At 29.6% G+C, this 14,229-nt stretch overlaps 1 protein-coding gene across 1 annotated transcript in view; it reads right to left on the bottom strand.

Annotated features, from left to right (window-relative positions):
* The window catches only part of LOC142320421 (heat shock 70 kDa protein 4-like), a 175,450-nt gene that overhangs the window by 126,548 nt on the left and 34,673 nt on the right, over positions 1-14,229 (bottom strand). Inside the window, exons 4-8 of the mRNA XM_075358145.1 lie at positions 13,429-13,551; positions 10,561-10,794; positions 7,141-7,718; positions 5,732-5,859; positions 1,146-1,408 (exon numbers count right to left, since the gene is read on the bottom strand). Coding sequence (XP_075214260.1) covers positions 1,146-1,408; positions 5,732-5,859; positions 7,141-7,718; positions 10,561-10,794; positions 13,429-13,551 — 1,326 coding nt within the window. The remainder of the gene's footprint in view (positions 1-1,145; positions 1,409-5,731; positions 5,860-7,140; positions 7,719-10,560; positions 10,795-13,428; positions 13,552-14,229) is intronic.

The following is a 14,229-nucleotide window of genomic DNA, read 5'->3' as shown; positions in this document are numbered from 1 at the left end:
TTTGCCAACTGACAATAATTGCAGTGTACATGTTGACTTAATAATTTTAAATTTTAAGTTCAGTTGTAATTTGTATTTTCAAACAATTCTATTTTTACTCTATTATATTTTTTTGAGAATTAAAATTCAAGTTAAGGCTAATTAATTATTTAGGACAATACAGTAAATAATATTTTTTGTTATTGTGTCTGCAGGCCACTGCTTCAATAATTGATTAAAAGGTAAAGGAGTAGTTTAAAATAGAGTTATTACTGAATGTTGAAACAATTCATCAATGTGCATTTATTATTATTTATTAATTGTAAAATTAATACATCCTATTAAGTCAGTTTACTGACAGCATAATAAACTTTAACAACCTTCATAGTCCAACTGATGTAAGATAAATAACACACAACTGAGCTAGCTGTGTAAAAGACTAACCTCTAAACTAAATCATATTTTAATCTATTAAAAAGCCAGTGTTATTAATAATTAACAGTTGAGTGAATCTCTTTGTTGCCTAAAGTGGATTAAAAAAAATGAACAAAATCAACTTACAAGTCAAAATGAATACAGAAAATTCAAATGGAGGGGAAAATCATTAAAATTCATTTCATGGAAATTCCTTTATTTTTATGCTGGCAGAAGGTATAACTGTACTTTTGCTGAGAAAGCTATTTTGTTAAAATAATTATTAATCATACAGTAGTATGACACAAGAAAACAGGTTTAACAGGGTTTTATAGATCTGTTCTAACTAGCTATTACTTTAACAGCATTTAAGTAGCCATATTAAGTTTACAACACAATATTTTCTATGTGGAAAATACTGTGTACTTTCCACAGTATCACCATACACAGTTTTATCATAACTTTTTTAGCATGTTTTTAAATCGATTCTCTGCTTGTGTACATGTCACCTTTAGGTACACAAGTAAAAATGTCAGTTTTATTTAAGTTGCTATGTTTTCAAGTTAACTAATATATTACATCATTATATTCTTAAATATAGTTTCTCATGTGTAAATACCTTAAAGTACAAAAATACCTTAAGGTATTTGACCTTACAAGGACTCCAGGATTAATCCTATGAAACGCAAAATGTTTTAAGAACCAACTGTAAATTCTATCACACACTTCAAACTTAGAAACGGTATTCATACCTCAGCATTTATTGCTGCATTCTCTGCTGTGGTTTCATTATCTTGTGCCGGGTTGGGACTTGCTTCCATCGGTTCTGGTTGATGGGCATTCTGTTCCTCAGATGGTGTCTGCTGCGTTTGTTGCTGTTGATCATTTTCTACCAATGCTTCTCTTCGTGCACTTGTTACAGACAGTATGCCATGAAGATTTATTCGTACCTTAACCTTGACCTTAGCACTTTCACCATCTGCATTTGGCTTCACATCCTTCACTACAAACTGTCCTGTAAATGATAAATTACATAATTAACTTGTTCTGAAATTCTCTGTTACTAATATTCCAAATATCAATCAAACATGCATTTTAATTTAAAAGATATCCTTGTTGTGAGGGAGTACAAATACAAATCGATTGATCATTGAATTATCACCATGCTTGTGACTACATATATTTCATTTAAATATTAACAGACAGTTCACAATCTTCCAAATGATTGACAAGCAGTTAATATAAACTGCAATTCCTAAAGGCAAGAAGAGAAGACATCTATCTCTTAACAATTCAATGGGAAAAACCCCATTTTTGGTTTGTAGTAAGTAACCTTAAGTAACTTGTTTTGTAGTTCTTCTAATTTTAGTCTTCTTCGTTTTGTTTTAAATCTTAATTTAAGGTAGTTCTGCCACTTGACTTTCCATTAACATCATCTTTTGTCTTGAAATTAATAAAGATCTCTTCATTTTTTAGCTCTTCATTAAATTTTCTCATCAATGAAAATAATAAATCCACAAAACTTATGTTAAATTAAGAAAAAAGCCTTCATCAGGCTTTTTTTTTCAAGCCTTCAAAAGGCTTCATCAGGCTCCTGGTGATATCAAGAATTCCTTAATTTCATCAGAAATTTTTATCATTTTGATTTCATTGTTAATTGAAAGTTTAATAAAGCTTTGATGCTAAATCTTATTCCTACTAATCATAATTTATTACTTCACATTAAGAATATTAAATTGCTGGTTTATTGTTAAGAAAATCAGATATCGTAAAGTTTTTGTAAAATTAGAAAAAGACCACTGAAATTTCAAAATACTGGACAGAAGTATGCAAGGAGTATATAATTATTTTGCTGCTTTGTGGCCTAACACAAGAGGATAGATAGGTAGGTAATGGAGAAATATCATATTTACTAATTCAGTGGGAAGTGAAATTCCTAGAACTATAAAGCAGTAATAATATTTTTGTTTCATGCTTATAATTTAAACTGTACAATACAGAGTATGTGGTTTGATTAAAAAAAAAAACAAATCTTTTCTAAAAAGTAGTTTAGTTTTCATTTATTCATCAATATCGATTTTCATTAATTGATTTTATATGCTCATTATAGTAAATTTTATACATATAGAGTTCACAGTTACAGAGTAGCTGGACCAAAGGTGCAACCATACCGGAGAGGTGTCTGTTGGTAAAGAGGACGTCTAACAAAAGTTGGTAGGTTAGAAAATTTAAAGAGGGAAATAGACAGGTTAAATAAAGACATAGTAGGATTAAAGAGATTTGGTGGGAAGAGGAAAACAACTTCTGGTCAGGTGATTTTAAAATAATTAACTCAGCATCAAATAAAGGACAGGCAGAAACAGGTTTCATAAACCACCAAGTTGGTCTAGTGGTGAATGAATCTTCACAAATCATCTGATTTCAAAGTCAAGAGTTCTAACTTTCAAATCCTAAAAAAGACAGTTACTTTTATACAGATTTGAATACTAGATTGTGGATACCGGTGTTCTTCAGTGGTTGGGTTTTAATTAACCACATATCTCAGAAATGGTCAACCTGAGACTGTACAAGAGACTACACTAAAGTTACACTCATACATATCATCCTCTTAAGTAATACCTGACTGTGATTCCCAGAGGCTAAACAGAAAAAAAGAGTAGGCTTCATAATGAACAAGAAAATAGGGAAGAGAGTAATAAAGTATTTTAAAAAGCTTAGCGATAGAATCATTGTAATAAGGATAACATAATGTTTATATGCCTACAAGTGCCCATGATGATGATGAGGTAGTGTGTGTACAAAGAAACTGATCAAACAAACACTTAAAAGGGGATGAAAATTTAATAATAGTTGGAGATTGGAATGCAAGCATCAGAAAAGGTAAGGAAAAAATATTGTGGATGAATACAGGCTGGACAAATGGAATGAAAGAGTGGACAAACTCAGTTTAAAAATCATAACAGAAGAATAAACACATGGAAAAAGCCTGTGATACTGCAAGATATCAGGTAGATTATATAATGTTTAAACAAAGATTTAGAAATAAACTTCTCGACTGCAAAGCATATCCTGGAGCAGACATTGGTAGCGACCATAATTGTGATAATGAAATGTACATTGGAGTTTAAAAACCTGAAGAAAAGGTGTCAGATGAAACTGTGGAATTTAGAGAAGTGAAGAGGTAAGCAAGAGTTTTGAGGAGGATATGCAAGAGGTCTGAGTAAAAACTAAGGTAGAAAATATAGAAGAATGGGAGAATGTTAAAAAGGAAATTCTTAAATCAGCAGAAGCGAACTTAGGCGGAACAAAAAAGATTGATAGAAAACCAGAGACATCAGGGGATATATTGCAGCTGATGGATGAATGTAGAAAGTGTAAGAATGCTAGTGATGAAGATAAAAGGAACTATCGACAATTAAGAAACACTATAAACAGGAAACGCAAATTAGCAAAAGATGAGTGGATTAAAAAAAAGTTTTCAGAAGTGGAAAGAGAAATGATCGTTGGTAAAATAGAATGAATATACAGGAAAGTTAAATAAAAATGGTACAGATAGAGGAAGAAGAGTTGAAAGAGTTTGAAATAGTGCCTGTTTAATTTTAATTGTCTACTTTAACTCCAGCCATACATATATGAGCTTTTATTATTTGAATAAATGAAGTGTTATTTTTTCAAAACAAAAAGCTTAACATTTCATCAAATAAAACATTACGAAAACTAACATTTACAGAGTTACTAATGAATAAATATCACTGGCAGCCATTTTGAAACTTTTAAAGGTAACATTTTCAAAATTACTTATTTTGAATAAGTTACTGGGTACATATATACATGTTATTTCATTTAAATATCTCAATTCATGAGATGTAAATTTTATTTGAAATAACAGCCGAAAAGTGAAGTGAAATAGACACTTGTCCCGTGAACTTTATTTTAGCTTCCTGAATCTGTCACAAGTTTGACCAACCTTGCCAGGAACATCTGTGTAGCTATTGTCCTGGGAAAAAATACAAGTACCATATGCCCCTTGACCAATAGCATGGAAAATAAGGTCAAAGCTAATTATATATATTTACTTTACTGAAATTATTTTTTTAAGATTCATGATATTTCTCTGAACAGCAAAATTATATGTACTAGAAGAAACAATCTAGTACAAATTATTGAGATAAGACATGAAATTATTTTTTTAAGATTCATGATATTTCTCTGAACAGCAAAATTATATGTACTAGAAGAAACAATCTAGTACAAATTATTGAGATAAGACATCTTACCTAATTTTTCATGAATAGAATTCAATTTTTTATTTTTATTACGCAAAAATGAAATTATTTCAATGACTGAGGATGCGGGATCCATTCCACATGAAAAATTAAAGTAAAATATGCCTTCTCAATAAGCGATTTAAAACAATTTAAATATATATTTATTCAAATTTCAACTTTTTGGTCATTGAGATTCTGAGACATGAAGTAAACAGTTTAGAAATAACACTTATTCACCCCACCTCTAAATCTAACTTAAAACTTAATATTTTAATTAAGTACTTTCATCTTATTAAAACTCGATTTTCTACAACCACTATAAAAAAAAAAGTTTGTGCTTATCAGTTTATCTGTCTGCACATATTTTTCTGTTCCTACAGGTTCACACAGTAGTTAGCAGATGGCGCCACTGAAACGCTATATTGAAATAAGATAATATATAAATATTATTATAGATAAATTTATAAATATAGTCTAACCAAACTTAACCTACGCTTGCTAGTCAATGAGGGAAAGTTAATGCTCACTTGGCTGCCTGCAAAAAAATATGTGAGGTAAGTTCCAATGGATTATAGTAGTAAACTAGCAGCCAGTTTGATTAAGAAATTGATTTAAACTATGATTGTACATGGCGGACAGGTAAGTACCAAAACGTTTTTGTGAAAACTACCCCTCCCACGTTTTTAATCTGCCAAAAATTTAATACCACCAATGGTCCACATAGAAACCTTTTTTACATGGAGGCAACACTAATTTATTTTATTTTTTACAGGGCGGCAATTTTTTTTTTGGACTAAGTTAACATTTGTATAATCCCGATACCCGAAATATTTGCCAATTACTATACTTTCCCTTTATTACTATGTTTGTGAAAATAGACCTACGCTGGTGTAAAAAAAAAATTAATAAAACTTGTGTAATTTATTTAAAATTATTTTTTAACAGGATGCTAAAGTTGTTAAAAAATATTTGGTCCTTAACAGGCTAATATAACAAGAAAAGGAAACTTTTCAATTCAATTTTATATTGCTATATGACAAGTGTAACACCATGGCATCATGATAACATACCTATGTAATTGTCTGGATATGGTATTGGTCCAGAATAGAATGCTTTAATAGAGAATGGCTCTTTGCGGTAGAATGTCAACATTTTACTGAATGGCACAAGATGATGCTTTGTAAATACTTCCATTTCTCTGCAAAAATACAATTTTTTTTGTGGAATACAAAAAAATCTGAACAACATTAATTAAAGTAACAATAAATGAATGACACACTAATTAAATTTTGATAATCTTCAAACATACTAAATCAGTATAACCTTTAAAATACTGCTTTCATTTATCACAATCAACAATACTAACTAAATATTAAAATCAAAATTCTTAACACGAAGCTTTGGATACAAAACTTGTAATGTCAACACATCTGAAGTCATTCAAAACTAATCTACTCATCATAACAAGTCAATAAGAATTAACTGTTGAAGAAAGAAATAACAATAAGAATAAAACTAACTAGTAAATTCAGTATTGAACTACTAAAAAAGAAGCTTCTTACAAAGAAAAAACTGTTTTCCCCGTATCAGTGTAACAGAGATCACAACTCCAATTGATACATTTTACAACGCAACTTATGTCAGAATATTATTGGGACTGAAAACGCATGAAGATTTATCACATGAGAAATGATGGGCACTTCAGCCTTATAATTGAATTTTTAAGTGAATAAGGATTAGTCACCAGTTTTTAAACAAATACTTCACTTACTGATGTAACTGCAGAGAAAGAGAAAGTTTTTACTGAATATATAGGAAGTAAATGAAATGCTCCCATGGAATGAACTGATGATCAAGATAGAAGGAAGCAAACTGGTGATTTAGTATTTGTATATTTTTATCAGCTTACCATCGAGCTAGCTCTCTTCTTACCAACACAAAAATCTCACAAATATAACTGATAAAAACTAATTAAATTAATAGACTTTTTTACTGCATTGTGTGGATGGATATATATTTTTAGTTTCTTTCATTAATATGTTTACATATTAATAACTTCCTTTTATATAAACAAAAAACATTACAGAAAATTCTATATTTGCAAATTTATAGTTAGGTTACATTAATATTACATTATTTAGGTAATTAATAGTGCGTTTCCCCAATTACTATAATTGTATAATATGTTACAATTATAATACGCAGTTTATTATTTTTCCAGTTACATTACCACCCCCCCCCCTGGGTTCTGTAGGTGATGAACTGCACAGATTTTACTATATGCTGTACATGCAATAGCAAGAGAAACTGCTATTACAGTATGCGTAGTATCTAAATTTGGAATTATTTCTCATTTCAATAAGAATACTGTATTAACATTTTTATTTTTATAAAACAAAGAATTTCAAATGTTCATTTAATATAAAAATGAATGATTAACTGGAAAATAGATGTATAAATAAAATAAATTACAACATACCCATCTTCTCCCATAGTTGCATCCCAAACAAGCTTTACAGGATAGTTTTGGATATCAGTAACACTGAACTCTCTCACTCTAACCGCAGGTGACAACATGGCACACTGAAGAGCACATCCACGTGCTACTGCTTCATCCTGGTTCAGTGTTGTACTAGGATTCTTTCCAAAAACTGATGTAATCAACTGTTTAAGAGCTGGAATACGAGTTGATCCCCCAACAACTTCTACAGCATATACCTCATCTAATCGTAATTTAGATTCTTCAAAACATTTTCTAAGTATTTTCTCCACACACTGTAACAAATGTTGGCATAATTCTTCCATTTCAGAACGTTTCATATCTCCAGTAACATCTTTATCATCAATAAAGCAATCGATAAACAATGATAATCTAGTAGAATTAGCTGACATTTGTTTTTTAAAATTTTCTATTTTATTTATCAGCCGTAAGAAGGCGCGTGGGTTTGATCTAGCATCTACATTGTACTTCTTCTGAAATTCCTTACTGAATTCATCACAAAGAATCAAATCTATATCACGTCCTCCAAAATTAGGATCTGAAGCACTTGCCAGCATCTGAAAAGACAGTATTCCATATTAGCATATCGATACACTTATTACAGTGATTTTTCTATTAATTTAATCCACCAACCTAAAACTTATTTTTTCAACTTCTAAAAAAAGAGATCATGAGAATTGTATGCGTGTCATCTATTCATGAAAAAAAAACCTTTATCATCTATATTTTCCTCAATGGCCTGTAAACTACATCAAAATGCTTATAAACTACATTATTTTCACTTACATGCAAATACAGTAGTATAATAAATATGTTATATATTTATTTATTTTTTATTACGCAATAACAGAATTATTTCAATCATTCTGAGGATATGAGATCTCAAGAAAATACTTTTTGTACTTTTTTCAAAACAGAATTTAAATATAATTTACCAGTATAGAGAAATAATAAAAATCTTAAAGATTCATTACATAAAGCAATTTTTTTTGTGAATGTGTGTGTAAAATCAATAATAACTAACAAATTACTGAAATATCTTAACATCGAAAATATCAGATCTGAAAATATTTGTTAAAATAAAAGTTGCATAACATTATTAATTTTTTTTTAATTTTAGAAAAATAATACAATACTATACATTACTATAAAAATGTAAAACTGAAATTATTGCAGATTTAGGGAAACTAATTTACTTATATAACAATAAAAAAATCAGTAATAACTGTGATGATTTTAACCCACGTTACAGTGAATACAGTACAACAGACAGCAAAAGAGTGTGATAATGAAAAAAGCGAGAAATGATTTTAATAAATTTCAGTAAAAAGTTGTACAGAAAATACAAAAATCAATCTTATATTATTAATAAACATTAAAATTAAATAAAACGTCAGAAAAAACTACACTTTTCTCAAAAGAACTCTAAAATCATAAAGATTCATAGAAAAAAAAAATTAACTATTGTAAAATGAACTAAAACATCCTTGTACTAGTTCTCTAAAAGTAGTAATTCAGAATCTGACAAGAAAATCCTGATTCTCTCACCACGATAAAGAGAGTATGCAATATATTAACAATTACTCTAGTAAATAGAAGTAGCTAATGAGTTATTCCCAGTATAAAAAACTCATGTTGTTAAGGATTGGGATGTTACCAAAAGAGTTTACTTGTACCATAGTAGAAGTACAGTACATATGCCAACATCAATATGCAGCATACTGAGGATGTAATAAAATTCAAAAGGAATGCTCTGTCAGAGAATAATTATTATTAATAACAATTATTTATAACGAACATTTGATTCAAAAAACCATAAAAGGATGAGCAAACCGTGCTATCAGACAGATCATATCTTAGTAGATGAAAGATATAGAAATGCTGTTAAAGCCAATGGATTACAAGTCAATGATGTTCTTATGTTACTATGTGTTATTTTGATGAGAATAGCTTAAAAGAATGTAGAGAAATAAAAGATAGTTAAGAGAATGGTTAAAACACTGGATGGAGAAAAAGTACGAGAAAAACTAGTTAAGGTAATTAAAGAAAGTAAAAAAGGAAATGAAAACAGTGGGGCATGGAAGAAAATAAAAAAGGCCTAGTAAAAACAGCAGAGGAAGAAGTAGGCTATTATGAAGAAAACAGATACAAAAAACCACGGGTAACAACAGAAATGCTTAAAAAATGGAAGAAGAAGACATAAGAATTACGACAGGAAAAAATTAAAGAGTGATGGATCACAGATTAAATAAGTTAAAGTGGGAAACACAAACAGCTACGGAAAGACAGTTGAAGGAAGAATGCACATTGACATGGAGGATCTAGTGAAGAAAGTGCAGTACAATATGATGTATAGCAAAAGGTGAAGAGTGTTACATGAAAAATAGAAGAAGAGTGATAAGAATAATGATAAGCACACTAAAATACTACACAAGGAGAAAGATAAAGAACAAGTGGAAGGAATTCATGGAGGACCTGTGTATGACAAGAGAGAAATAGACAAGAGTAATGTGAAGTAGCTAAGGAGGATAAAAGACCAATATTAAAAAGTGAAACACACACACACACACTCAAAGCTTAACAGTTCTGGAGAAAGGAATGAAAGAATATTGAATGAAAATATAGGAAAAATTAAGTAATGGAAGTAAGCAGAGTATTTAGTGATAAGACCAAATGAAGAGAGAATAGAAAAATAAAAATTTACAGGTATTTGGGCACTACGGTGATAGGACTGGAAGAGTGCAATGGAAATAAAAGGAAGGATAGCAATGGCAGAGGAAATCTTCAGTAAGAAAAGTGAATTACTGTGTAGTAAAAGTCTTGCCTTTAACAATAAAGAAGAAGGTAGCCAAATCCTACGTATGGAGGGTCTTGAATGGGAATGAAGCGTAGACGAAGAGGAAGGACTGGATTGAGGCTTTTGAGATGTGGATCTGTAAAAGGATAAAGAAAAGAAGATGGATGGATAATGCTAGGAATGAAGACATAATGAACAGGATTAAAAAGGAATCAACACTTGCGGGAAGTAAGCAAAAGAAGGAAAACAGACATGCGGTTAGAGGAAATCGAATCTTGACAACTGCATCGGAAGGAGAAAGGAAACAAGGAAGAAAAAGGATTATGTTGATGAGGTGAAGCAAAAACTACCAAGGGACAATAGAGAAGGCTTGGGGCAGAAATTAATGCACACAGCGCAATGGCATAAAGGACCTGAAGTCAGGAGGAAATCTTTCTTAATTAATCATATTTAAATTATTTATAAAGATAAGTTTTAGTTAAACATAAAACATCACAACAGATATAACATTACATATTCTATCAAAGAATGATACTACATTCCTACTTTTTTCTGACTACATTACTTAACCGGCTTGAAACGATAGACAATACTAAAGTTACCTTTAATTTGCCTTTATGAAAGGCACACGCAGACACCTGCAATGATGAATGACCACAATCAACAAATATAACATTGCGAGGTTTTTCCTCAGGTGTTGGAAGATCTTCCTTATAGATACCATATGCCAGTGCAGTAGCTGTTGTTTCATTCATTAATCGTAATACATTCAAACCTGCGATTGCTGCTGCATCCAATAAAGCTTTCCTTTCTCCATTTGTAAAGAATGATGGTACCTACAACAAAGTGACATCAGTCAATCAATCAAAATCAACCTTTTTTAAGTATAAAAATCTCTGGGTACTACACCAATTTATTAATTTTTTTTTTTGACACTACTAAACCTACGGTTAATTCTAAACCTGCACAAACATAAATAAGACAACATTAATAAAAAGTAGTAAAGAAATTAGTAATTAAATTTGAATAACTTGTTTTACTATGTGAATACATCATAAATACTACCGATTATACTTACTACATTTAAAAACAATTGTAATCATCCAAAACTTTTCATAGGCAGTGGAACGGGTGAAACACTTCTTCGCAAAGGAATCTTTCAAAATACCTCTGTCAACCTAAATTTCACTAAAATCTAAAGCTATTACATGACTATCTTGATTAGTCACAAGCAAAAGTAACGACTGAATAATTTACATGAACTTTAAAAATATACTCTACCTTATTTCTGATTGCAATTTATACTTTTCAAGAAATATTGATGGAGGGGATTTTCACCAATTTTTTATTAATAGTAATATTGCAAAAAAAATAATAATACCTATTACTACCTATATACCTATAAATCATCAGACACTTTTAATAGATATGATGGTTTGATTAACAAGATTTGCTAAAAAATCATGTTTATTTCTAATCCAAACGATTTGTTAAAAATTTATAAAAAATATTTTAATTTCTTTTTGTAATTGATATTTGTTTTCAATGGAATTGAAAATATTTATTGTTCTGAGTTTTCGTTTTGCCAAACTTTTGTATACACCATCAGCGGTACAATTTTATACAAATGCAGTTTACATTTGAAAATAAGAAAACCAGTACTTAACGATTATTCAGACTATCAGAAGGGTTAGCAAGAGAAAACATCAGAGGTAGTTTCAAAATTCTACTACAAAAAAGAAATTCTATCTTTATCAAAGAAATTCTTACTTATGCACAAAATAAAGTAGTGTTGTAAAGGCACACCCACTAACAAGAAAATCTTGAAAGGAATACAGACACTGAAGATGCATCTCACAAATATAAATTATATAAAAAGTAAAATCATTACTATCAAGTTTTACTATTATTTTTTTTTTTTTTTAGATTTAAAGAAAACAAATCCATAATAAAAAAATAGTAGAATACAATCTCCCATTAAATTAATAAAGATTTTTATTCAATTTTGTATTTATCATTTTTCTTTATTTCACTGTCTGTTGTTATAGTAGAGTAGTGTTATAGTTTTTAACTGTTTAAATATAATAATGTGATTTTTTTTAATGAGTGTGAGTGTGTTAAATATTTCTAATAATGAATTGACTTTAAAACCTGATCAAAAAATTCTACTTAATGAATACAACAATATATTTTTCTAATCATTTCTCCAACCTATTTTAAATTTGAATTATATAACCATATAATATTATAACATAGTTTGGTCCAAAAAAAACAATATTTCAGAAAACTGAATCGGCAAAAACATAAAAAATGACTTAAAACAAATAAAATTTTCTTCTTCAACATAATTATAACACCATTTTTTATATATTATGGAACACTGATAAATTTAATTACAAATGCATCGCCAATCTCCATGGTGGAGTGGTAGCATTTCTCCCTTTCATCCAGAGATTTCAGTTTCAAATCCAGATCAGGCATGACAATATTTTTCATACGCTACTACAAAATTCCTTTCCATATTCCAAATACAAGCTTTAAAGCTTTTGTGTAATTCATCATTTAAAAATAAATAAGTACAACTTTTTCACTATGAGTTAAAAATGCAAAAAAAAAAAAAACAGGGTACTTTATGTATCTGCATTTTCCTGTTAATTCCTAAATAAAAAATAATACAAAAGAGCAAATAAAAAAACTGTAAAACTTTATTTTTTCATTACACAGTTAACATTTAATGAGTTGTATGATCAACTCTTCCAAGGCATGTTTTTTCTTTAGTGATTTATGCTGCAATGAAAGTTAAATTTTTAAAACTTAAAACTTATTAGTATAAAATAAGTTTTAATTCCCGATGTTTGGGTTTACAGCTATGAAAAACTTTTTTCCTTAATTAAAATTATTAAATTGAATTGTTTAAATATTAAATATTTTAAATGCATGTAAAAACTACCAGAGAAGTAGAGGGACATCTGTGAATAATGACTGCCATCAAATTATAATTACTTTCCAAAAGTGGACATTAGCTTTAGTGCACTTTTGGGTACTGTGATATTCAGTAATTATTCATTAATACCCCAGGGCAATATTTGGCAGTTAATCTTAAAGCTGATAGTTGCAAGTTGTTTTAACAAATTTAACAAGTATTTTAGAAGTGTTGAAAAACTTTTGTAGAATAAAATATTTAAAATTATCAATTTCAATATAAATTTTACTGCTACTGTCTCAATGTACTGAAAATCAATATTTCAGATTCATTAAACACCATAGTAACAAACAAAGAACACTTTCCCCTACCGATATTATTTGTGTTAAGAATCTAATTTTTATTTCCTGGTACCGATATGTTTTATTATCATAAAAACAGTTGTAATCATAAAATGAGAAAAAAATTCACTTTTCTTTAACGCATATTAAAACCTTAATACAAAGTGATAACACATACACAGTCAAGTATTTAACATAACACTTACAGAGATGACACAATCATTGACTTTTGTTTTCAATGCGATTTCTGATGTTTCTTTAAGTTTGGTAAAAAACATTGCTGTTATCTGTTCTGGAGAAAATATATGCGTCTCGCCCAAAAAGTTGACCTACACAAACAAAAAGATTTTAAATTCACTTTGAAACAGCAACTCACAAAAAGCGATACAAGCATTACATGAACTTACTTACTAGCAAATAACGGATTATTCAAAAAGAGACTTCACAAGTTTAAAAGCGTATAAAAATTTATTCAGATAACTTACAGAATCAGTAGATATCTCATTTCACAGTCTAGTTTTGACTTATGAATTTCATCAGTACTGAATTCGGCCACCAGCACTATCACCAATATTATTAAAAATGGATACATTTACTGGCAAGGAACATACTCCCTGTGCATTATGGTTTCGCAATTTGCAGTCAGCAACTGCAGTTCAACATAATTTTCATAAAGCACAGGTAGGGATAACCTGTCTTTGTTGAGACAGATTCTGTCAACACAAAAGTGTGTTCTGTTAAACACAAAATTACCAGGACACCCATGCATCCCTGAAGCTGCTGTGGAACAACTCAGAGAAAGCTTTTCACATAGTCCAAAGAAATCAACTCGATGTGTGTCATGTTAGACTGGCATTCCACAACAATTGTTTGGCACGTATTATGTAAACAACTGCTCTCGAAGCCAAACCAACTAACTGTGGAACTCGATACAGATGACTACAAAGTCGCTCAGCTGTAGTTTTGTGTGGGAAATGAAGGATAGAATTGCACACAATGTAATTTTT

This window comes from Lycorma delicatula, chromosome 2 (genome assembly GCF_047948215.1).
Source record: "Lycorma delicatula isolate Av1 chromosome 2, ASM4794821v1, whole genome shotgun sequence".
Classification (NCBI taxonomy): Eukaryota; Metazoa; Arthropoda; class Insecta; order Hemiptera; family Fulgoridae; genus Lycorma; species Lycorma delicatula.
Note: the sequence above shows the minus strand (reverse complement) of the source record. Positions and strands in the feature narration are given on the sequence as shown.